The following is a 24,255-nucleotide window of genomic DNA, read 5'->3' on the forward strand; positions in this document are numbered from 1 at the left end:
GTGTCCTCTACAAAGTCCCTCATGAATTTCATAGTACTTGATCAACCTCTAAAGGTCGCAAGCAACATAGGTAGGGGAGTGTGAAGGATCTTCTATACAATCGCCCATCGATCAGAACATACTGAGCTGACTGTCGCTCTACCCTTTGAGCTGCATTGCGTTCTGCTAGCAAGGTCCCGTGGAGCAGATAGTCGATGAGCGGATCTATCTAGCTCGATTCCGCTACAGACACAGGAGCCACCTCTTTTGCACCCCGAGAATGCTAGGGCAAGGTTGGTGTTCGATGTATACTATCTGGTTCGCGTTCTCGCTGGTACTGGCCAATTGAGACAGTGCATCAGCCTCAGTGTTCTCGGACCTCGGTATCTGCTTAATGAAGCACGAGCCAAAGTTTGGTAAAATCTCTCTAACCTTGGTTAAGTATGCTTCCATTATTTGGTCGCAAGCCTCATAATCGATGTTAATCTAGTTGACCACCAATTGTGAGTTGTTGCACACGATGAGGTGTTTTTTGCCCATCTCCTTTGATAAGTTGAACCCGACAATCAGCGATCTCATACTCTGCCTCATTGTTCGATGCATCAAATCCGAATCGGAGAGCATACTCCAGTTTCACCTCGCTTGGGTCGTACAGCATCAACCTAGCGCCACTGCCTCGCAGATTCGACGAGCCGTCTATGTGAAGAATCCAGTGCTCCTAGTCCCACATTGGTCCAATCCTGACGGGGACAAGTGCCACACTAAATGATGCTTCCAACGCAATAGCGTGCTCAATCAGTTCGGAGGTTGGTACGCTAAACGTGCATTCTGCGATGAAATCTGCCAAGACTTGGGCTTTGATCATTGGCCGGGGCTTAAATTGGATGTCGTATTTTCTTAGTTCGATGGACCACTTTGTCAGTCTCCCATACACCTCGGGCTTGAGTAAAGTCTACCTCAGAGGTCTATTAGTTAGTACCGAACTAACTACCTCATCGCTCACGAAGAGATCGAGTTTCAACTCGTCACCCTCCTTAGGTCGGGTTAGAACCGGTTAGGTACTTAAATACCTTTTCAGCTCATCAAATGAGAGCCGACACTCCTCAGTCCATTTGAAGTGCTCGTTCTTTTATATTGCCTTAAAAAAGGGAAGGCATCAACCTGTCAACTTAGACATGATCCGGCTCAGAGATGCTACACGATTGGTCAGTCTTTGGACTTCCTTTATTTTTTAAGGTGGTTTCATATCTAGGATAGCCTTAATTTTTTCCAAGTTGGCTTTGATGCCATGTCATTTCACTATTTAACCTAGGAATTTACCCGATGTGACTCTGAAGATACATTTGTTAGGGTTCAACTTCATGTTATACTCCCTTAGAATTTGAAAAACGTAATTCAAATCATTTAATAGAGAGCTCGAAAGTTGGGTATTTACAACCATGTTATCAACATAACATTCAATTTTATTGCCAATTAATGGTTCAAAAACTTTATTTGCAAGGTGTAGGAATGTTGCCCCAGTGTTTTTCAATCCAAATGGCATAACCTTATAACAGTATAGCCCGAGCTCAGTTACAAATGCGGTTTTGTCTTGGTCAATGGGGTCCATCCTAATCTGGTTGTAACTAGAGTAGGCATCCAAAAAACTCAGCAACTTGTGCCCCAAGGTCATGCCTATTAGGTGGTCAATCTTAGGCAGTGGGAAGCAGTCTTTCGGGCATGCTCTGTTCAAGTTGGTATAGTCGACGCACATACGCCACTTGCTGTTGGCCTTCTTCACTAGCACCGGCTTGGCAACCCAGCTCGAATAATGGACTTCTCTAATGAAGTCTGCCATGAGGAGCTTCCCGACCTCCTCATCGACTATGCTCCATCGTTCTGGGGCGAGGTTGCGTTTTCTTTGTCTTACTAGCTTGACTAGAGGGTTGACATTAAGCTTGTGAGTTATTATTTTAGGGTCAATTCCGGGAATCTTTGTCATGGACCAAGCAAAAATATCTAAATTTTTAAGTAAAAAATTTACTAGCTGAGTTCGGAGCGACTCATTGATCAATGCACCGATTTGAAGGATTTTGGCTGGATCAGTTTTTGAAACCGATATGTGAACCATTTATTCTCTTGGGGCAGCTCGTTCCTCCGCGTGCTCCTCTGGTTGCTCTAGTTTGATGTCTTCCGCCAACTTTGTCTTTCCTTTAAGGGCGGTCACGTAGCATTTGCATGACTCGAGTTGGTCACCTTGCACCACCCCCACACCATAGTCAGTTGGAAACTTCATGGCTACGTAATAGGTAGACACTATCCATGTAAGACATGTGTGATAGGCCGACCTACGATTGCGTTGTAGGGGGATGGAGTCATAATCACCAAAAAGGTGTGCTCGAATTGCACGATGTTCGGCCATGTGCCTGCTTCCACTGGTATGGTAACTCTACCAAGGGGTCTAACCTCTTCTCTGCTAAACCCTACCAATGGCGTGTCTATTGGCTTCAGATCGCTCCTCTGTAACTGTAGCTTGTCGAAGGTAGTCTTGAAAAGGATGTCCGCCGAGCTGCCTGAGTCTACTAGAATCCGCTTCCTCGAAGTCATTGATTCTAAGTTTTATGACTAGGGTGTCATTGTGTGGATATTGAATCCCGCACGCATCATCCTCAGTGAAGTAAATAGGTTCTTTAAGACGAGGTCGCTTTGGTGGGTTTTCACCCTCATTTTCCAACTCGCGGACTAATGTCCTTCCGGTTGCCGAAGTGCACCTCACAATAATGGACCCTCCAGTAATCATATTGATCACCCCGCAGAGTTGCCTCTCTTCTGGTAATTGCCGAGGTGGTTGCTCGTTCTGCTTGCTAGACTCAGGGGTGTTCCTTCTTTGATCTCCCGGTCGATGCTACTACCGATCTCCCTACTCTCTTTCCTCTTGTAAGATATAGTTCTTTAGATACCCGCGGTGGATGAGCTCTTCAATCTCGTCACGGAAATTCCTATAGTTCTCCGTACTATGACCGTGATCCTAATGGAAGTGGCAGTAAACATTATAGTTCCTTGTTGTTGGATCTCCCCTTATCCTGGGTGGCCATCTAACAACGGAGGAGTCATTGATTGCCATAAGGATCTCTCCTCGCTTAGCATTCAGGGGGTGTAGTTGGTCCGTTCTACTGGAGGGGTCCTGGAATGCCGACCCGACCTGTAGCCGTGCATGGGAGACTTACTTTTTGAACGCAAGGACTTGCTTCTCTTTCTACTTGGGAACTTACTTTTCTTTCTCTTTTGCTTATCATGTCTTGTTCCTTCGTCTTATCTCTTCCTCTTTTCGCTCGGCGGATTATCAGCTTTCTAATTGATTTCTTCCTCGATGCCAATGAACTGGTCGGTGAGCTTGAGGAACTCAGTAATATTTTTTGGCTTGTTCACCACCACGTGCCACTTAAACTCTTTGTGGGTAATACCCTTCTTTGTCGCAGTGAGACGTACCGCCAGATAGAGTATGGTATTTGCAGGTATGTATCGTTGAAGCATTTGATGTAGCTTCTTATAGATTCTCCCTCCCTTTGAACTACGTTCAGAAGGCTCTCATGTGACTTCGGACACTTCTTGCTAGTGATAAAGTGCACCATGAACAGATCAGAAAACTGAGCCCAACTCATAATGGAGCCCGGTGCGAGGTTTCTATTATAGGTGCGCACTACTCCTCTGAACGTGGTGGAGAAGGCCACACACATGCAGGCTTTGTCAACCCCGATGAGGTGCATTTGAGACTATAAGGCGTCTACATGATCATTGGGGTCGAACATTCCATCATACTTGTCAAAAGGAGGGACCTTGAAGTCCTTTGGCATCGGGGCCACTAGGAGCTCGGGTGATAGAGGAGATGGCCCACTCAGAAGGGTAGGTGTGGTCTTCGTTGCCACCGAGCTTACCTCTTCCTTTTCTTTGGTCCACTCGACTGGCTGTTGGCTAGGCTTTGCTAGCAGACTATTCCTGGCTGAGGAGCGATGAGTCTTGCGACGCCGCCGTTGTTGCTTCTTCATTGGCTCAGCATTAGTGCTACTGAACTCAGTTTGGTCCTGTGCCTTGACCCTAGTTCTCTCACGCTCCTGGACACTACCGCGAGGTGGGTCAGGGTTCACTGACTCATCTTGGTTGAGTGGCCTGTGTTGATCATGATGAGGCATGCAGGGGACCTGCCGCGAGTCCGCGCCCTGGGCCTCAGGTCGATGTTCTTCTCTTCGTGACCTATTGTTGTTAGGTCATGGGTGTTGCAGTTGGTTAGCTCTATTGAGCTGGTTGCCTTCACACCTCTTGCCCAGGTTCCCCCTTTGAGAAACCGGGAAGTGCATTGTTTGTCTACCCCACCTCGTGGTGGAGTTTGGTTTCTGGGGAATGTCAGTACCTGTGATGTTCCTTCACCATGATGGGGAGATCGGCAGATGTTCTGACATTGGGCAATATAACAAGGCAGGACCGGCTGGTGGCTAGGGTGCAAAGGAGGAAATTGCTACTGATAAAGGAAATGTTGTTGGAAATGTTGGATTTGTTGCATTTGCGTTTGCATGGTTCAAACACATTGCACCAGGTCATCGAATTGCGAGTGCCCAACCCCAAAGGGAATCACAGTTGGTTATGAAAAAGAGGTGACCAACTGGGGGAGCAGGGTACTCACTTGTGAAGTGGTCTGTGGTACAGACAGTGATGGGAACCCCAAAATTGTGAGAGGGATGGTAAACTGACCGATACACACCGTAGGACCCTGAGGGAGAGTTGATGGATAATCTTGTCCCTCAGTGATGTTCATGTCGATATCTTTCCCGATGTTGCTGGAGGAATCCATTGAGATATTAAGATGAACTTTCATTCGGGTTCCCACAGATGATGCCAATTGATGGAGCATGAACTAGATGCTCCCTTTTGGAGGATGACCTGGAGCTTTGTTGTGTAACAGAGCTAGTTGTTCTGCAAAACAGTGAGCTCAGAGAACCTGGGGTGGCTAACCCGGCGAGGTCGCTTCGATGCTTAAGTTAGTATTCTTGCGGTAGACTGCGAGCTGAAAATGAGCTAGAGTGCTAGTGTGCAGATGATATTATGCATACTTGGGCCCCGGAGGGGTTGTTGCCTTTATATACAGAGCTGTCGTGAACCTTATGAAATAGTTCCGGGATATTTGGCCTGGATGGATGAGGTCCATTCCCATTTTATCCGGAGGGTATCGTGCCAGTTTACGATCCTTATCGTTACCGCCCGATCCGGACGGAGAAGGATAAGGCCCACCGCCGTGTGGCATGATCATGTGGGGTTTGGAGTTGCCTAGGGCTGATTACGTGTCACTTCGACTCCTATGTCACAAACTAGTCGGGATGCTGAGGTAACCTAATTCCAAGGTGGCTACATATCGAGGTAGCTTTGCACCAAGGTGACCGATCACCGAGCTCCCGACCTAGTGACGAGTCTCTCCTCGCTGAGTTGTGGCTTTACTGGTGGATCATATCCATGTGTCCCCCCCCTTGCTAGGTCGGGTCAAATCACCCTTTATCACCACCAATCTCGTCAGCAGTATTGCTGACACCATGCTTGATAGCGTTCCTCTGGTTTCCACCACTAGGCAGGTTCCTCACAGGATGATAGGCACTGATTCTTTCCAAGAAACCCCGATCATCGACGTTACTCAATCCATCACCAAGCACAACTACCTTATGCTTGACATTGAAGGCATTCCTCGTATTATGCATAAGGCCTTTTACCTAGCATCTTCAGGTTGTCTGGGTCCGGTACTGATTGACGTCCCGAAGGATATTCAATAGTAGATGGTTGTTCCCAACTGGAATACTCAGACGAAACTCTTGACTCCTTGCATGTAACTCCACTAAAACTGCAAGGGTTCTGATTCCACTGCCAATTTTGGAGTAAGTTTGGATTTAAAACCGTAAGAATTCCATCCCACGAATCCGGTGGTAGCAGATGCATAGTGGCAATAAACAGTATGATGCGGAAACCATGGTTTGGACTGGAACAGTGGCGGTGAACAATGTTCATAGACTAGAACATTAGTAATGAACAGTGCGGGAACAATGTAGTGAACTTTTGTTTAGTTCTGACTCTATGAACACTGGTTTTCTCTTTTGTGGTGGGGAATAGTGGCGGTGTTCAACGAAGGAGATGATGAACAGTGGTAATGAATAGTAAAAAAATTAGGTGAAACTTAAGGGGCATTTGTGTCTTTTCCCATGACACTTAACGGTGAATTAACATCAATTATTAGATTGTGACAAAATGAAAGTTAAGGTACTAGATTATTGCATTTTAAAGTTCGGGTACTAAATTAATACTCAACCTAAATTACAGGCAACCTATAAGAAATTTTTCCTATAAATTATTTCAATTTTTTTAATCATTTACGTTAAAAATTTATGTTAGGTTTTTTATTTGAATTTTGGTAGATTTTATTTGATTTAAGAGACTTATCATATTTTATCTAGAGAATGGGCCCACATCATAAAGTCTTTGTATTATTTAAGTTAGTCTCATATCTACTGTTTTTATCCATTTATTAATTATTTAATATTTTTCATTTAATCCTTTGTTGCCAAATTATAGGACATTTGAATTTAAGAAAAAACCCTGCCAGTATGATAGAAAAGTGGGTTTTAACTTTCAAGCAACATAGATTGTTCGAAAAAGTGGCGTCGTACATTAGTCACCTCTCGAGTTTGCACTTCCTTTTCCTTGGAACCAAAGTGACGATGCTGGTTGACTCTCTTGCAGGGAATGGGATTAGAGGAGGAACAAAGGAAAGGAGGGAAGAAGAGAGTAGGAGGCAGAGAAAAATGGGAGAAGAGAGAGAGAGAGAGAGAGAGAGAGGGGGGAGGGGGGGGGGGGGAAGGAGAATGTGTGTGAGAGAGAGCAAATGAAATTGTCAAAGATTTTTTTTCCTTTTCCGACAATGATCTCTAATGAAAAAGTCATTTTTTATGTTTAGTGGAGTATTTTGATAATTTAGCACCCTCTGCCATTTGACTTAACAACCGAGGGAATTTTTATGGCAATGTAAAAATTCAGGGGGTCTTTTGTCACAAATTAAAATTAAGGGGTATTTGTCACTGATCTATAATATAAGGGGGTTTTTGTAAGTCACCAATAAAATAAAATAAAATCTAAACAAAAGTAAATCATAATCTACTCTATTTGGGTTATGCCGGTGCAGGTCGTGCCGCCCTCCTCGATGAAAATTTTGGGGGTCGGCCTGCCATGGCCCACGACCCAAGCCCATGCGGGCCCGTGTTATTTATTTAAAAAATTAACAAAAAACTTAAAATTTTAATTTTATATGAATTTTGTGCATACAATTGCTTATATATACAATAATTAAATAAATTAGTAAAATAAAATAAAATAAAATATTTATTTTATTAATATATTATATACTACATATTATTATATAATTATAATTTATATAATATTATATAAATATATATAAATAATATATGGGTCGTGGGTGACCCGTGGACCTAAAACCCTAGGCCCAGCACGGCTCACATGATCGTGCCAGGCCACAGGCGGCACGACCCGATTCACCTCTAAGCTTGGGGGGGTCTTGGGTTGGGGGGATGGGCTAACCGACTAACCCCCATTCTATAGCCCCATGGAGTAAAAAAAGAAAAAGCCCAATTTGTCCCCATAACCCCATCTAGTTTGTTACTCACCGTTATAACGACCATTGATAGCTATACTGTTATATCGACCATCACAAGGCCAAGGCAAGTCCACGTAGAGTCAAGGTTTTCAAGACTTTAATATAGAGGTGTAAATCGGGTTGTGCTGCTTGCATCCTGGCCCGCAGACCCGTAACAGGCCGCACTTGGCCCATCTAGTTTTTTTTTTTTTTTTTTTTTTTTTTTTTTTTTTTTTTTACAGAAATATCATCCAATGAGTATAGACAACTATATAGCGGGGTATTTATGTATTTTAGTTTTGGGGGAGAAAGAATGGCACAAATGCCCCCCATCAACTATATAACAACCTAATTTGGGGGCATTTAGGGTAAAGTGATAAATATTTTACAATGATCAAAATACCCTTTCCAATAACTAAAAAACAACTATTTTAAGGCATTTGGGCAATTGAATTATTTTCAATTCCTATAAATAGCCCTATCCAATTCTTGCCGCCATGGCATGTGAGATGTGCATTTGTTTTAAAAATTTGCTGGATGCTAAAGATAGATTACAAGACAAAGGAGGGCATGGCACTACACCTTATGTTTCACCTGAAGTAGATGATCAAAGTTAAGAACAATAGGAGAAAATGATGAAATCAATATTTTTTGTACATAGCATTTTTTTTCAAATTATTTTAAAATTTTTTTAATTTTATTTGATTTATTTGATATTTTTAATAACATAATTTTTATTTTCAATTTATAACTATATTGTATTTTTTATGTTTTATTTATTTATTTATTCTATTTTCCAATTTTCATATTTTCATCCAACCATTGTATGCTTAATATCATTCAAATTTAAATGAAATAAAATTCATATTTTTTCCAATTTATTATTCAATTTGAGTCTTTGTCTCTTTGACTCCTTATTTGGTTAAATATTTTTTTTATTTTTTATTAAATTTCTTATTTTTCGAATAGTTTTTAAAGAAAAAATAAATATTTTAATTTTACTTACCAAAAAAATAAACAAATAAAAAATGTAAAAAAACAAAAAAAATTGACCCGATTAGGCCTTTGCCCAAGGCCTGGCCTATGGCCCAATCCAATATGGTCTGCAGCCCGCTCGACCCAGGCTTACAATATATCACGGTGCAACACGAACCCGCACAGGCTTGAGCCGTGGGCCATCGGGCCGACCCCCAAATTATCCCTCTATTCGAGAATGCGGCACTGACCGTTTTACACTCTACCTCAGTTTCGTTATTTGATTTGGCGCTACTGGCTTTAACGTGTTAAGGAAAAGATATGTGGATTTCCCGCGTTTCTGAACTCGAAGTCTAAAGCCCCCCAACCGACTCTTTTCCAATTACCAAATGCCATCCCGTGAGCCGTGGTGGTTGGTAATTTCCATTGGCGCACGTTAGCAAACACTAGTTCAAATTTCCCCGTACAAAAAAATAACCATTTCCCTTTATCTTTGCCTTATCAAATCCAAATTATTGTCATAATAATAATAATCACAGAAAGAGGGGAGAAACAATCGAAAGTAACGTTTTCCGGCCATGGATTTATGGCAGAAAGCTAGAAGCTTTGCCGAAGAAGCAGCGAAGAGATCTCAGGAGATTACAAAAGAAGCGATCTCAGCAGCCAAGCGATCTCCGGAACTAACAAGGGGAGCGGCCAGGATCTCTGATATCGTCTCAGAGACCGCGAAGAAATCGAAGGAGATTGCTGCCGAGGCCACGAAGAAAGCCGATCAGATCAAGATCGAGGCCTTGAAGCGAGCCGATCAGATCAAATCCCTTGCCGAGGGGATCTCGCCCCAGATTCCTGCCACCGTAATCTCACTTATCGACTCTTCTGCTGCTTCCTCGTCTTCGGATCTCGAGAAATTTGGCGTCACCCAAGAACTGCGGGAGTTCGTCAAGGGCATTACCATTAATACATTTCAGGACTTTCCCATTGAAGGTGCTTGATTCATTTCGATTTTCTTTTGGACAATTTTTTTTGTCTACTGTCACGTCTGTTTTGGTTTATTTTTGTTTCTCCATCGAATTCTTTAATTATGAAGATCTTCTTAGTTTAGGGTTTTGGTTGAGTGTTTTTAATTTACGCATTAATAATTTGGGGGCGGGGGTGTTTGTTGACTTTGGAGGAAACTTGCGAGTAATGGCATTAAGAGGAATACGGGATGTATTAGTATAATGTATTACAAATCCAATAGTGTGGCTTTTGAAATTTTGAAGTTTAACTTATATTGAGCAAGAATTTGAACGTCTAACGCAAATTCCATAATGTATTGGAAGTTACGTAGATGTAAATTGGTCTAAACTGTGCTTGGTGTTTTAAAGAGTACGTGAAGTCGTTCAAGTTTGTAGTTGGTGCTTCTAGAGTAAATATTCTTACTTTCAACTTCTAAGGTTTCTCGGTATTTGTCTACCATCCGTGAACATGTAGGTTTCTTGTTACAAATGTCTAATGAATTTTACTTGGATTAGGTAAAATTGGTCTATTTAGCTTATGTATGTTGGGTAGTACTGCATTTTGAGAGAGTTTGATTAAAACTGGCAAGGAACATGTTCTTTCTATCCTGACTGGAATGCATTCAAATCATGCTCCTTCCCTTTCTTACAGTTAAATATTAAACTTGTTTGTCTGACATGTAGATGAGCCTGAGATCCCTGATGTCCCAACAGTCTCAAATGTCCGGAAGGATCTTACAGAGTGGCAAGAGAGACATGCCACTCTAGTTCTCTCGACTGTCAAGGTAGTTCCCTGCTTCTCATCTGGACATATTTGTGCTGATAAAATGAAATATAACTTACTGATTTTACAATCTTGTTATAAAAATCCGCAAGTGCTTTTCCTACTGATTTTAACTTTTTTTAAGAAGTAGATGTGAAGTTGCTAATTGCAGCAGAAATTCTTTTGCACTATCTCTAAGGAGTTAATTTTCTTTGGCTGGTCTGAGGGGAAGTAATTATTTTCTGAACTTTATAAGAAGAAATTAGAAGGTCTTATTCAACTCTTATTGCTATCAGAAAACATGAAAAAAGGGAGTGCTTCCTCCCACCAGTGAAACCTGTCTCAGAGAAGAGAATAATGCCTGCAGCTGCACGCCTGCAAGAGAAACTGGACCCTTGTCTTTATAAAATGACAAATAACAAGCTGGTTCAGGTGGATTGAACAACTTAAACTTTAGGTTTCAACCCTCATCACCAAATGAAGGCAAATTGAATGGTGTATGTTAGCCTCTGGAAACGAATAATGACCTATGGATGTAATAGAGGAAATGAAATGATTGTAGGCTCAAAAGAGAAAAGACAGGTTTGTTAATGCAGTTATTGTTTAAAAAACACTTGGAAGAAAAAATATGACTGCAACTTTGAACACTATTGGAGCTCTATACATGGACTGGAAATACCTACATCTTCTCCATATTTCTATCTGCATATACTTCATCCTTCTTTTGCTGGAATGCTTTTGGAGGGCTGGAAGTGTCACATGGACTCTATGGATCAAGTATCCATGTCAGTCACTCATCAGATTTCAACACTGCAGGATTCTGAAGGGTATTTGTATGCAGAATATTCCTACATCTTCTCCATATTTCTATCTGCATATACTTCATCCTTCTTTTGCTGGAATGCTTTTGGAGGGCTGGAAGTGTCACATGGACTCTATGGATCAAGTATCCATGTCAGTCACTCATCAGATTTCAACACTCCAGGATTCTGAAGGGTATTTGTATGCAGAATATTCCTTTTCACCCTGTTATTTGGCACAAATAAACAGCTAATTTACACAACATATGCCATTTTTTCTATGGAAAATTATTAAGTGACAAAAAATGAACTTTCAGACCTTTTTCTCTAGGTGTGTAATGTTAGAAATAAGAAAAATATAAGGATTATTTTAATAGATTTACTTGCCTATAGATGTGTCCATGATTTTGGTTTTTTCATCTTTCTAGGTCAGACTCCCGATATGTCTCAGATGCTCAGATTCTTATCCCCTCATATTTATTTCTTTTCTTTTTTCCTTTGTAAGGCAAGTGATGAAAACAGTTTTCGTCTATTAATTTCCTGCCAATTTGCTACCAACATTTGTGAGTTTTTCTTTTCTTCATTTGATTGCGGGTGGCATCTCCCATTGGACATACAAAGCCTCTTCAGAACCTCTTTTTTCACTCCTAAGAGAAGAGTCAAAATTAGGTGGAATTGTGCAAGAGCAGCCATTCTTTGCTACATTTGGGCAGAAAGAAATTCAATAGTTTTCAAAGATAAATGGGAGAACAGAGATGCAATAGAGGAAAACAATGGTGAAGGTTATCCATTAGCTAAAATCATTGGAGATTTTTTTAACATCTCATTATGGATGACTTTTTTTAAAAATTGATTGATACCTCATCTTTGGCAAGAACCAAACATATTCCGACCACTCAATGTAAATAGAGTTAAGCTGAACTTCAATGCGTGTCGGCTAGGGAGCCCAGGGCCATTTGGAATTAGAGGAGTTTACAGGAATTGAGAAGGACATATTCAAGCTATTTTTCCTGGTCTGACAGGGGAAGATGACTCTATTAGAGTAGAACTATGGACAGTTCTATGTGGTCTAAGGCTGGCTACTCCTATAAGCTACAAAGACCTACAGGTTGAAGGAGACTCAGAGGTGATAGTTTCTTGGGAAAATAACATCAAAGTGGGATCATGAATTTTATATAGAAGCCAAATATATTGAAGTGTTATACCAAATGAAGGACATGTATGATGGACAGGAATTAGCCAAGGCTAACTACCCAAAAGGAGTGCAAGGACTCTGAACTTTGTAACTAAAGTTTCACTGTTAAAATAAAGCAATAAACTGTATGTTATTGATACGAAAAGGTTCAGAAGCTCATTGGATGCAGTGTTTTCAACCCATTGTTGACCTGGCCGGTTGGACTAGTAGCCTGGTCAGGCGGTCACAATTCCGGTTTGGGTCAACCTATAACCTGCTAGGTTACAAAAAAAAAAAGAAACATTGGCTTGGTAAATGATCCGTCAATCTGACCGGTTGAAATTTTTTAAAATAATAACATCACAAGTTGATCCATTGGCCTGGATGGTTGAACCACTGAGTCATTGGCCCAGAAGGAAAAGCAGTTCAACTTTCCGAATGGGTTTTAAAACACTAATTGGATGTAGAGAGATCATCAATGTTGTTCATTTATTATTATTATTTTTTGTTTTTATGGGCACTGGTGTTGCTTAGCAAATAAAAAATAGATAATTATCAAATCATACTCTCTGAAAAGGTTTTTGTTGCAGGAAATCTCGAGGCTTAGATATCAGTTATGTCCACGCCATATGAAAGAAAGGAAGTTCTGGAGGATATACTTTATACTTGTGAGCAGTCATGTCACTCCGTAAGTAACTTTTATTCTTGAAAAAAAAACTATTTTGGCTGTTTCTTGCAGTAAAATGCTTTTCTTCATGAATATTAGTTAATTTTTTATATTTATAATGAAAAATTTAATATTTTATTTTGGTTCCTAGAATCAGGCATAGGTTCTATCTTTTGAAAATTTTATTGATAATTTAACTTTATTGATTAGAATAAAGAATGCTTGATCTTTACAAAGATGCCAAGCATCCCTGCATGGGCCAACCAAAGTCACCTATGCTATTTCTTTACACATTAGTATTACACAATTTAAGTTATATCGCTATTTCCTAGCTGTCCCCAAAACAGCTATCCTCTACTATCATATGGGCCATCTGGAAGGAAAGGAAATGATTTTTTGACACCAATTTTTTCTGATATGGTTTCAGTAACAATAAAGGTTGTAGGTTCTTTGTGTTTAAGTGTACAAAGGGCTTTCAGGGGTGTCCAGCTTTCCTCTTTTATGCAAGCTGGACCTTTCTTTTGTTGACACTTTTTGTATATTCCCACTGTACAGGCTCTCATTGTACATGGGCTGATGTTATGTTTTTCCTCATCTTTTAATGCAATACAATACTTTACCTGTTTCAAAAAAAAAAAGCTCTCCTCTACTAACCCCCCTGTTTTCCCATTGTACCAGTCAATTCATTGGTTGACTTGTGAATCAGCTGTAGCTGACAAGTAGGCCCCTTGCTGACATCCTTATCTCTTGTATAGTGTTCCTGCACTACCATGCAATCAGACCATCACATGTAAGCTAACTGATCACCACTTTGGAGTGTCTTTCACAACCAAATTACTATTGCTTGATCAATGGGGGCTGAGAATAAGGCAATAATTTTCCCATTATAGTCCCTAAAACTGTATCCAATCCCAGCAGAGCCTGGGTTTCCTTTACTGCACCATCAAATTTTAATTTAATCATGTTCAAATTGGTGGCCTGCAACTAGAATTCACCAGTCTATATTTTGAATTTCTATCTTACAAATATCTAAAATGTAATTAAAATGGTAACTGATGGGAAAATTAAGAGGAAAATGTTTGAAATCTCCACCGGTAGATTTGCTTTACTGGTTCAGTATCATTGTTTATGTGTTATTACTTTTTAAGTGTCAGTTATTTACTGAACCAATTGTAACGTTGCATGTTAAGTTAAACTTGTTATGACCTAGTCTTGCACCTTTTCACTAGTACTCCAGAGTAGGGATATCAATAGGGTTGGGTTCAGAATGGGTCAGGCTTAACCTGAAACTGAACCTGACTAATGGAATAGCCGAATAGGATTATCAGACCCGCCCTGCCCCTGCCCTGTCCTATGAACACTACTCCATTCTTAGTGAAGGCTATATTTATATTGTTTTCCATATCACCATGACAATGAGCCGGGTGTGGTATGGTCCGGCCCCAACCAAAACCTGACCTGAAACTTGATTAAGACTAACCTGAAAACCTTATTGTGTCAGGCCATTGCGGGTTTACCATTTAACCCAACCCATGTCTCAATGTGTTGGAATCTGGATTTTTTGTTTGACTGTTTCTTGAGATTTGTTTCCATGAGACCTGTTTGAAATTGCTTCCATATATCATTTTCATATTTATATATTCTATTACATCTACTGCCCCCTGATTGCTGGAAGCTTTTATTTTTATTTTTTATTTGTCTCTTTCTGTATTTTTAAGGTGTGGTATGTTTTGATGAGAATTGGCTTTAATTTCAGCTCGTTTGGCAAAACCAGTATGATGTATTTCACTTTTAATCAATTTCCCTATTTCATTATTTTTCTTAATTACCCAAATAGGAGAAAGGGACATTTGCTTGTATGGTGCACATTCAAATGAAGTGCATGCAAACAGACCCAAAGTAAACTATGTTTAACTGTATGAGTTGCCAGCTTTGTTGGGAATTTGGATTATTTTACTGTATCTGGTAAGGTAATCTGCATCATATCTAGATCAACGTTTTATTTTATTTTGTTTGGCTCTGAAGATTGCTTCTTTGTGGTTTCGTTCCATATTAGGTATGAAAAACGGTATATGGAAGAGCTTAAGCTGAAAGAAGCAGAGCAGCCAAAAGATAATAAAGTAGAAGAAACTCCAAAGGTTGGAACAGAACCAAGGTCAGAAATGGTGCAAACAAACCAGAAAAATAAGACTTCAACTTCAACTGCTGAGGACTTAGACGCATTTCTATTGGGAGATCTTGGAAGCAGTGATGAGGCCCCAGGTACAACCACACTTACCAGTTTCATGATATGTGGCCATTGTTATCATGGGACTTTGACCATACAGTGTAGGATACAAGTGTGTGACAACAGAAAATTTCACCCTCATGAGGAGGCCCCTCATTGAAGTAATCATTGTCTGTCAAACTGATGCATATTAGAATTGTAGCTTTTAGTTGTTAGCTCCTACTCAGAGTCCACTGATGATCAATTTGCTGTTCTCAGATGATGGAGATGATAGGGACTTTGATGATGATTTTGACAAGGTTGTGGAGAATATGGTAAACATGAATCATCTCATCTTAGGTGTCTTTAGTATTGCTCTTTGTTTATAAACACTGGCTACCTAACTGTGTGAAACAGATAAGTTTTCTATTTTGAACTGGTTTCAACATTGTCTAAAAAGTTTTTCTGACCTGCAGGATGCAGATGAGAAGTAGGGGATGAAAGCAACCACAGAGTAGGCCATCTTTATAGACAAAATAGATATGAAGGAAAAGTCACTCTCTTGTCAAAAAGTTGGAGAACATAGATGTGCTTTTTTTGAGGGGGGAGGGGGTGATGAATGTTGCTCCAATTTGGAGAAAAGGCTGGGAACTGCGGTTTTTGGTGTATGTTTTACATGATATTCTTGTTAGTTCAAATTTAAAAGTGTCCTTTTCTTTTATTTACAATTTCGGTTGAGTTCTTGAATGTCTGAAAGAAGATTGAATTTTCCGTCTTTTCAGGCTAATTGAAAAAAAAAAAAAATCCAGACCCTTGGCTCTGTGAGGTCAGAAGCTGCATTACAGCTGTTTGAACTTGAAACATCATAAATGGGGAATTGGGTCGGGCAAGTCCAAATGCGGGTTTGATCTCACTATTAGTATTACCCATTGGAGTCCTTTTTTTTGAGTGTAAGGTAAAGTAATTCATTAATATCAAAAGCCAAAATACAAAGAAGCCTCTGTACAGCAGGAAAACAGTTATCCACAGATTTCCAACCCTCTAAAAGACCAAAAAAAATTATTGATTCCTTCCAAATGGGAAGTCTAAATCAAAAAAGGAAGACATATGCCTATTTTTGAATAACTGATGAGTTGCCAACCAAGAATGTATCATCCCCATAATTCTGTTAATAACTTCTTTTGGAGTTTGTCTTCCTTCAAATAGCCTATTATTTCGTTCACACCATACTGTCCAAAAAACTGCTGCAAGAATGATACTCCAAGTTACCTTTCCAGACCTGGATAAACCTCCAAATGCCCAAGCTGCTATAAATCCCTTCACATCAGCCGAGAAGCACATCTTAATTCCATACAGATTCGGCACTCTCATCCAAACCCAATGAGTAAAGTTATAGTGGGTCGGCAAATGACTAGAGGATTCCACAGTTCCATAAGATGCAGCCCAAGTCCACCACCTCTATACCTCTTCTAACTAATTTATCTTTTGTTAAAATCTTATCCAACACTGCTGACCAAACAAAGAAAGCCAGCTTAGAAGGAACAGATCTGATCCAAATTTTGTCACTTGAGAAAGCAGAGGTCTCCTTCCTAGACAAGCTATGGGAGAAGGATTCCACAGAGAAGATGCTTGATTTCTCGAAGAGCCATTTCCTCTTGTCCTCTCTTACTCCCTTCATCTTTGGTTCATCCAATAATTGAAATAACCTGACCAAAGAAGCCACCTCCCAATTGGTAGGGCTTAAACTTTTTTTTTTCTTTTTTTGGCTCAGCTGTTTGAAGAAGGTAGTAGAAGAGACTTGTGGGAGAACCATGTAACTGGCTAACTACTGTAGAATAACCAAAATTTAGTTCCATACATCATCTAGACACCGTTCAGAGGCTATTCAAGTAGGCCCCATTTTATTCAGGAAAAAAGGAAATCGGATTTGATCCTCACTAGACTGTTCTCACACTCTCTGCACAGTCCCTTACAGCCTTGCATTGTGAATATCTCCCTCTGAAAAAATTTATGCAAGTATGGAGATATTCCCAATGCAAGGTTGTAAGGGACTGTGCGAACAGTGTGAGCATAGTCTTGTGAGGACTGAATCAATGTCAGCAAAATGCCACGAATCAGGAGAAATGAAATTTTGGTCCTCACACTGTCCTCACAGCTCCTTGCAGCAGTGTAGTGTGTATATTAACTATATCCCCTCATAAATAAAAAATTACAAGTATGGAGATGTCCCTAATGCACAGCTGTATTGTAAAAATGGTGTGAGGACAGTTTTACGAGGAAGTGAATCTGAATTTGAATTAGGATGAGCTCCCTGAATTTGGATTTGTTTCCCATGGATCCACCTTATAGCACATTGCAGCTGTGCATTGGGAATATCTCCCATGGTTAAGGGAGATATTACTGATGTACGATTGGAAGTGCTGTGAGGCTGGTGCGAAGCATGTTCTGTGAGGAATAAATCTTGATTCCCCACACACGATTCACAATACGTCCCAACCGTGCATTGGAAACATCTCCCCATCCTCATGACAAGTATGGGAGGTGTACCCAATGCATGCTGAGATGTGCGTGTCATGTGGTGATTGTTCTGTTTGGAGCACATCTGAATTCAAAAGCCATAGCGTGAAAGCCCTCTAAATGATTCGGAAGTGAGTGTACATGGGGTCTGGTTCGAAACTGGGTTCACATAATTTTGGTTTGGGATCAGGTTGGACCTGTTTAATACTAGATCAGGCACATTGACAACTCTAAAACGGGCATTGGAACTGGAAGTCCGAACCTCCAATCCAATGGTAGTTTAGCAAAGTGGCAAAGTCATTGAAGCCCCCCGGTCAGGCATTCAACATTCCCACAGTTTGGTGATCCAATATCTCAAGTTGAGATCTCTTACCAACAAAACACGTTTCAACACCCTATCAATATGATCTGACACACTGCACATCTCATCATGAAACTGGAACCCACGATATATGAGATGTGTGGTATCAGATCATATTGGTAGTATTTCATTAGCAGAAGATTCAGACGATTGGGATTTATTACTCACAGTGTGCTCCTCACACCAAACTTGTAAACATCCCACCGTATAATGGAAACATCTGTAATCAATAATAACATACAAATGCTCCTAAATCTGTTTAAACCGGCAAAAGGGATTCGAATCTGGTACTCACAGCACTCCACACATCATCAACCTTACAGTACACCCCAGCCATGCATTGGGAACATCTCCCCATGTGAGGACTGAGGAACAAGTCCGGATTCTTCCTTTCTCCCGTCACGCCTCCGTATACTTCCCTCACAAGTCTTCCATCACCTTCCCTTCTCTCTGCAAAGGAATTAAGACTCTTCACTCTTGGTAGGTATAATGGTACATCACTAGTCAGTACCTCCTGTTGCAGTAACGTAACACTTTTGAAGGCCACATTTACTACTCACTTTTCTTACCCACAGTGAATTGGAATCGCACATCTCTCAATTCATAACAGAGATATGTGGCTCTAATTCACAGCGGATAGAGAATGGATAGGAAAAGTGAGTAAAAAATCCTGAGTGCTTCTGAAGAGGGTTCCCTTTTACAGTCTCTCTTCACAGAAGATTATGGGAAGATCCTTACCATTAGATGTCTAACACCGACGACCCAATCTCCTCAAGTGCCTAGCTAAACCAGGAAAACAATTACGTCGAAGCTTTCATGGCCGAAACCGTCCAACTACAATTCCTGTCTGGGATGAGAAGCCAAATGCCTTATCACATCTCAAATCTCAGCTTCAACGTACGTGGAATAGGTTATTATTTGTCTAGATGGAGGGCTTAGAGATGTATAGTTCCATTTGATTTGGTAGGTCACTTTTGTTTCTTCTTCACATGCAGACGAATTATTAAATCCAGTTTTGGACAATTAATAATGCTTCAAATTATTCTATTGTACTATATTCTTTTAGAAAAGTTTTAGTGTTTATTAAAATATATTCAACATGAACAGGAAATGATAAAAACTCAAACGATCAATGTATGGAAGAAACATAAAAAAGAATATAATTTCGCTTAAGGATCCCTACTGATTTGGATATGAAATGGAAGGTGCAGAGCTAAGAACAGTTATGTTTTTTTTTTTTTTTTTTTCTAATTTTTTTCCTAAAATCTTCAAACAGGGTGAATGGTGAATTTAGCTTTAGTTTAATGGTGTATTCATTGATTACCTGTGTGGAAGCATAATTAATGCACTTCCACAAATACCAAGGCAGATTATGGAATTATGGCTAAGGGCCGATGGCAGGTTTCCATAATCAAAATAGCTGTAAAGACACGAAGCTATGGTTGAATAAAGAGAAATTTCTGGTGATTAAACTGGGTTAAGTTCTCTTTCAGGATGCTTCCATAGGAACAACAAGAGCTGTTGATGAGCAATAGATATGTAAAAAGGTTGATAAATTAAGTAGGTGAAGAGATTTCATCATCAATATATCACAAACCAAACTAAAAACACATCAAAACTAAACAAAGCTTAAAAAAAAAAAAAAAAAACCTCTAGAGATTACATAAACAGCTTTTCTAGCTAGAAATCAATACCAATCTTGAAAGAGCTTTCCCAGTGGGTTGGTTATAGAAAAAGATGAGATCTTTTGATAATCTTTTCAATATAATGCATCTGCTTTCTTAATCATACAAGGTCGATAAAAAAATACTACTGAAAACATTTTGTCAAGCTTGTAATTATTTTGGTAAATCTTGAGGTTCCTACAAGCTAATTTGGAGAACAACATAGTAAAGATATTCAATATATGTTTGAAATCTTCAAGCTGGCCTTATTGGGACAACCTCAATTTCATGGGCCTTGGGCTTCAATGGCAGCCTTCTTAGGCTTCGGCCTGTGGACATAGACTTTTATTTCTGTGGGTGCACCTTCGTCATTTTCCCAATTGACTGACCCATATATATAAGTAAAAAATATTACACCTTCTTCAATGCTAGTCAAGGCCTTCATTGCATGACAGAAAGCAAGCTGGTAGCTTATTGATGCATGTGCCTTGATATATAAAAATGTACATGGATGCATTTGTACCCCCATGCATCTCACCTGGAAAAACATATAATCCCATATATGCATACATGTTCACATGTATACGTGTACGTATAAGTTTTCAGGCAGTTAAAATTTGTGAAATTAGTGAAGAAATTAGTCTCTTGTTTATGAAGAAATTAGTGGAAATTTGCCAACAGCTAGGGTTCTATATATGTAGTTCCAGTTCTGTTATTGGATGTTTGTTTTGGGTTGTTTTATTGGATGACATGCATTCTCGAATAAGTAGAACCTGCATTATGTTGTACAGTATATGACAATAAAGGAAGCTACTGTGGTCAGTATTTCAATATTTTTTATGTCAGAACCTACTGTGATTGGATCGGAAAAATTGGGAACCAGTCATTTGACCGATTCTATTTAATGTCAGAACTTTTATTTTGGTTAAAAATCGTTGATTTGATCAAGAAACTACTAAATCAAGTGGTGGAACCGTTCAAATTGTCCATTAATTTTGACTATTTTTTATTTTTTATATATTTTTAAATTTTTTTTGTTATAGTGGGCCAATTTTTGTTCGAGCGTCGAACCATTCAATCCGAGAACTGGACCCTGAATGGTTCGTTATGGGATTCGGTTTTAAAAATCTTGCTATTTTCTCCATTCGGTTTCCTTCGGTGTCCAACACAATGCAATGCAAGACAAATTAGTTTGGAAAGTGACACGTCATGGGCACTATACTGCAGCGGCAGAACCTCTGCGCATCCTGGTTTTTCAACACTTGGCGCCATTCTGGAGTCTTAAGAATGACGGTCCTAAATTACTTGTCTCCATTTGGCGGCTGATTCAAAATGCTTTACCCACCCCACCTGAAGTAAACTCAACAGAATTCTTCGTTTCTGCAGCGATATATGCCATTTGTGCGAGTCAGATACAGATGCATTTGACCATTTCCTGCACGGCCCATTTTCCAGGTTGGCGTGGTTTGATTCCTCCATTAGCTTTGGACCTCATTCATAGCTAGAGCCTAGAGCGAAGTCTACCAGAATGGAATCCTATGGCTATATTTTTAGGCACATTTAATTTGGCTTGCACCAAATGCCCTCATTCATTTTCAAAGATCAAAGTTCAATCCCCCGAGATCATCATATAAACTTAAAGAGTGGCTCGTGTTGACCGGCAGTTGTATTCTAATACTATCCATAGATCATTCTTTATTTATTATCGTCAAATCAAATGAGAATAGTATAGTGACCCGGCCCCACTACATAGCCCCCATTTGGAGCCCACTACCAACTTATCAAGAGGTAGTGTAAAAATCAATTTTGATGATATCAGTTAGACATGTTCATGGGCCGGGTAGTCCAATGGGCCAGTCCGGCCCAGCCCGGCCCCGGGATGGGCTTAAGCATGTGTTTTAGCCTGTGGGTTTGACCTTGGGCCTAAAAGTCTGACTATTTTATAGGTTAGGCTTGGGATTTGTTAAAATAGCTCAGTCCGACCTAACTTTTCCTAAATTGCCTAACCCTAACTTTAAATACTTTTCTTTTCATTCTCCTTTCTCACTCTCACTCTCAGAAGCGGCACTCATTTCTCCCTCTCAACTCTTAGAACTGGCGAACCTAGTTGCACCAGCGAACTCAGGCACTGGCGGCCGACGCCACCAGAGCTAATCATCTCTCTCTCTCTCTCTAGTTGGCACCGTTTTCATCTTCTTTTTTCTCATTCTCAGTTCTCTCTCTTTTTAGAACTGTCTTTTATCTTCTCAGTTCTCTCTCCAGTCGGTGCCACCAGAACCCAGACATGCCGTTTTCATTCTACGAACTCAGGCACCGGCGGCTGGCGCTACCAGATCTAGATCGCCTCTCTCTCTCTCTAGTTGGCACCGTTTTCATCTTCTTTCTTCTCATTCTCAATTCTCTCTCTTTTTAGAACTATGTCTTTTATCTTCTCAGTTCTCTTTCCAGTCGGTGCCACTAGAACCCAGGCACACCGTTTTCATTCTACGAACTCAGGCATCGGCGACTGGCACCACCAGATCTAGATCATCTCTCTCTCTCTCTCTCTCTCTCTCTCTTTCTCGAGCGGTGAGCTCTCTTTTTCTCTCTCTCTCTTTGACCGGCACTATTGTCATCTTCTATCTTCTCACTTACTCAGTTTCTATTCTCACTCTCAGACTCTTAGGAATCGGCAAACTTAGCACAATTCTCTCAATCCTCAGAGGACACCCAAGCTCAAACTCCCAAATCGAGCTTTGGACTCGGGCCTGAAAAATTTATGTTAATAAAGAGCAAAAGCCTGGCCAGTCCATGAACAGGTCTAATGCCACTGCTACTAATAAATCAGGCATTCATTTTGCACGTGCTATTGCTATTCCAATAGCAGCTTAGTCTGCACTCTTTAAGACTATTCAGTTACCTTTGCTCTCCGGAATTGTAAGCCGGCTGCTCATAGTCATAGACTTGTCAAACATGCTCTGTCTTGTTTTTCACCATTTTACTGGTCTGTAGCACTAGCACCCATTTTCTGGGATCAGATTTAACTGAGTAAATGTTGGATGGATTAGCCTTCGGGCATTTGCATTTTAAAGAAAAAATAAAAGAAAATTCACTATAAAAATAGTATGGTTTTGTTAATGTACGATAAGCTACATTAGTTGCAAAGAAATCAGATCTCTTGACGGAGTTGGGAAAGTGGAAGATCATTCATCATTGAACGCAGTCCACTTATCCCTTTGTTTTATCTGTTTATGTTGTAATTACTGCATATATAGATGCATGGACGCAGTAACAGTTATTTGTTTTATCTTGACGGGGTATGGTTTTGGGCCTTTGGGGAATGGGCTACCCCCGTTGTATAGCTCCTTGAGAGAGAGAGAGAGAGAGAGGTGGTTTAGAAATGGAGAAACAAAATAATAAAGATATGAAGAAAAAGGGAAGATAGATTTATAAGGAACCGCTGTAATAGATTTTCTTTTCTTAGATTACAACTGCATTAGTTATATATTGGATCTCCTGCCCACAAATTCTTTCTACAACCCTACAAGTAGGGCTGCAAGTCGGGCCGGGTTATAAACCTCCAACCCTAACCCTAACCCTGACTCTAACCAACCCAACCCAATCTATCCAACCCTAACCATAACTAAATTCCTTCAACCCTAACCCAACCCAATCCAAAGTCAATTTCGAGTTGGGCCCAACCCAATCTTCTTCCCATCCCTTAAAATCTTGTAGAACTTCTTATTAGATACTCAACTTTCATTACATATATTATTCCTATGTTTTATTAGATTTGTTTGTTGATATTTTTATTGGTTCTTTAAGTACGAAGTTTAGAAAAAAAGTGTTTGAAATGACTATAATTTGTGATGACTTATAATAGATCTTTTATAGGCAACAAGCTATGGGTGGCAAACAACAGAGAAGAGATTAAGAATAAAATATTTAGACAACATAAAATATGTTATTAAGGTTTTAGTATTTCCAATTAGGATTAAGTGAAGTGATTATCTTAAATGAAATAAATGATAGTATGTGGTAGTGACTATTCAACTATCATGCATCTAAACAAATCGATATATGATCATATATATAACATATATTTATATATGATATGTACTATAGAGTCGGGTTGCCCAAGAGATCAACCTTAACCCAACCCAAAATAAAGTTGGGTTCATAAGTTTCAACCCTAACCCTAACTCGAGCATCAACCAAACACAACCCAACCCAAAGACTTAGGTTTGGGTTTAGGCTAACCCGGCCCAAGTTGCAACCTTACCTACAAGTAGGACATTACTAGTATGTATTGGGAATATCTCCCTTGTTATTCATGGAGAGATGCTTTCAATACATGGGGATAGTGTCTTGTGGAGTTGTGGGCCTTGTGGCCTTGTGGGTAGGGATGGGATGTGAGAAAAGTTTGTGGGTAGGACCGTAGAAGATCCATTAGTAACTTGAAACAACTTGACTATGTCTGCTTATTCTCTTTCAATTAGACCTATTCATGGG

General features: G+C 40.0%; 1 protein-coding gene across 3 annotated transcripts; it reads left to right on the plus strand.

The window, feature by feature from the left end:
• Window positions 1-8,878: 8,878 nt before the first annotated feature.
• On the plus strand, window positions 8,879-15,950 carry LOC148854580 (uncharacterized). 3 transcript variants are annotated; one of them, XR_016112968.1, is made up of 7 exons: window positions 9,115-9,598; window positions 10,297-10,397; window positions 12,940-13,037; window positions 13,695-13,806; window positions 15,073-15,278; window positions 15,502-15,557; window positions 15,699-15,950. XR_016112968.1 is itself a non-coding variant. In XM_088984818.1 (6 exons), exons 1-6 carry the CDS (start codon window positions 9,193-9,195, stop codon window positions 15,714-15,716), a joined length of 885 nt encoding a protein of 294 aa, XP_088840944.1. In that variant the 5' UTR covers window positions 8,879-9,192; the 3' UTR covers window positions 15,717-15,950. The 3 variants fall into 3 exon arrangements, 2 of the variants coding, with proteins under 2 accessions (XP_088840944.1, XP_088840945.1); XM_088984818.1 differs by lacking the exon at window positions 13,695-13,806 and having other exon boundaries at window positions 8,879-9,598; XM_088984819.1 differs by lacking the exons at window positions 13,695-13,806; window positions 15,073-15,278; window positions 15,502-15,557; window positions 15,699-15,950 and having other exon boundaries at window positions 12,940-13,041.
• Window positions 15,951-24,255: the final 8,305 nt, after the last annotated feature.

The sequence above is a fragment of the Nelumbo lutea genome, chromosome 4, assembly GCF_056320005.1.
Source record: "Nelumbo lutea isolate HS-2025 chromosome 4, American lotus-T2T, whole genome shotgun sequence".
NCBI classification, from domain to species: domain Eukaryota; kingdom Viridiplantae; phylum Streptophyta; class Magnoliopsida; order Proteales; family Nelumbonaceae; genus Nelumbo; species Nelumbo lutea.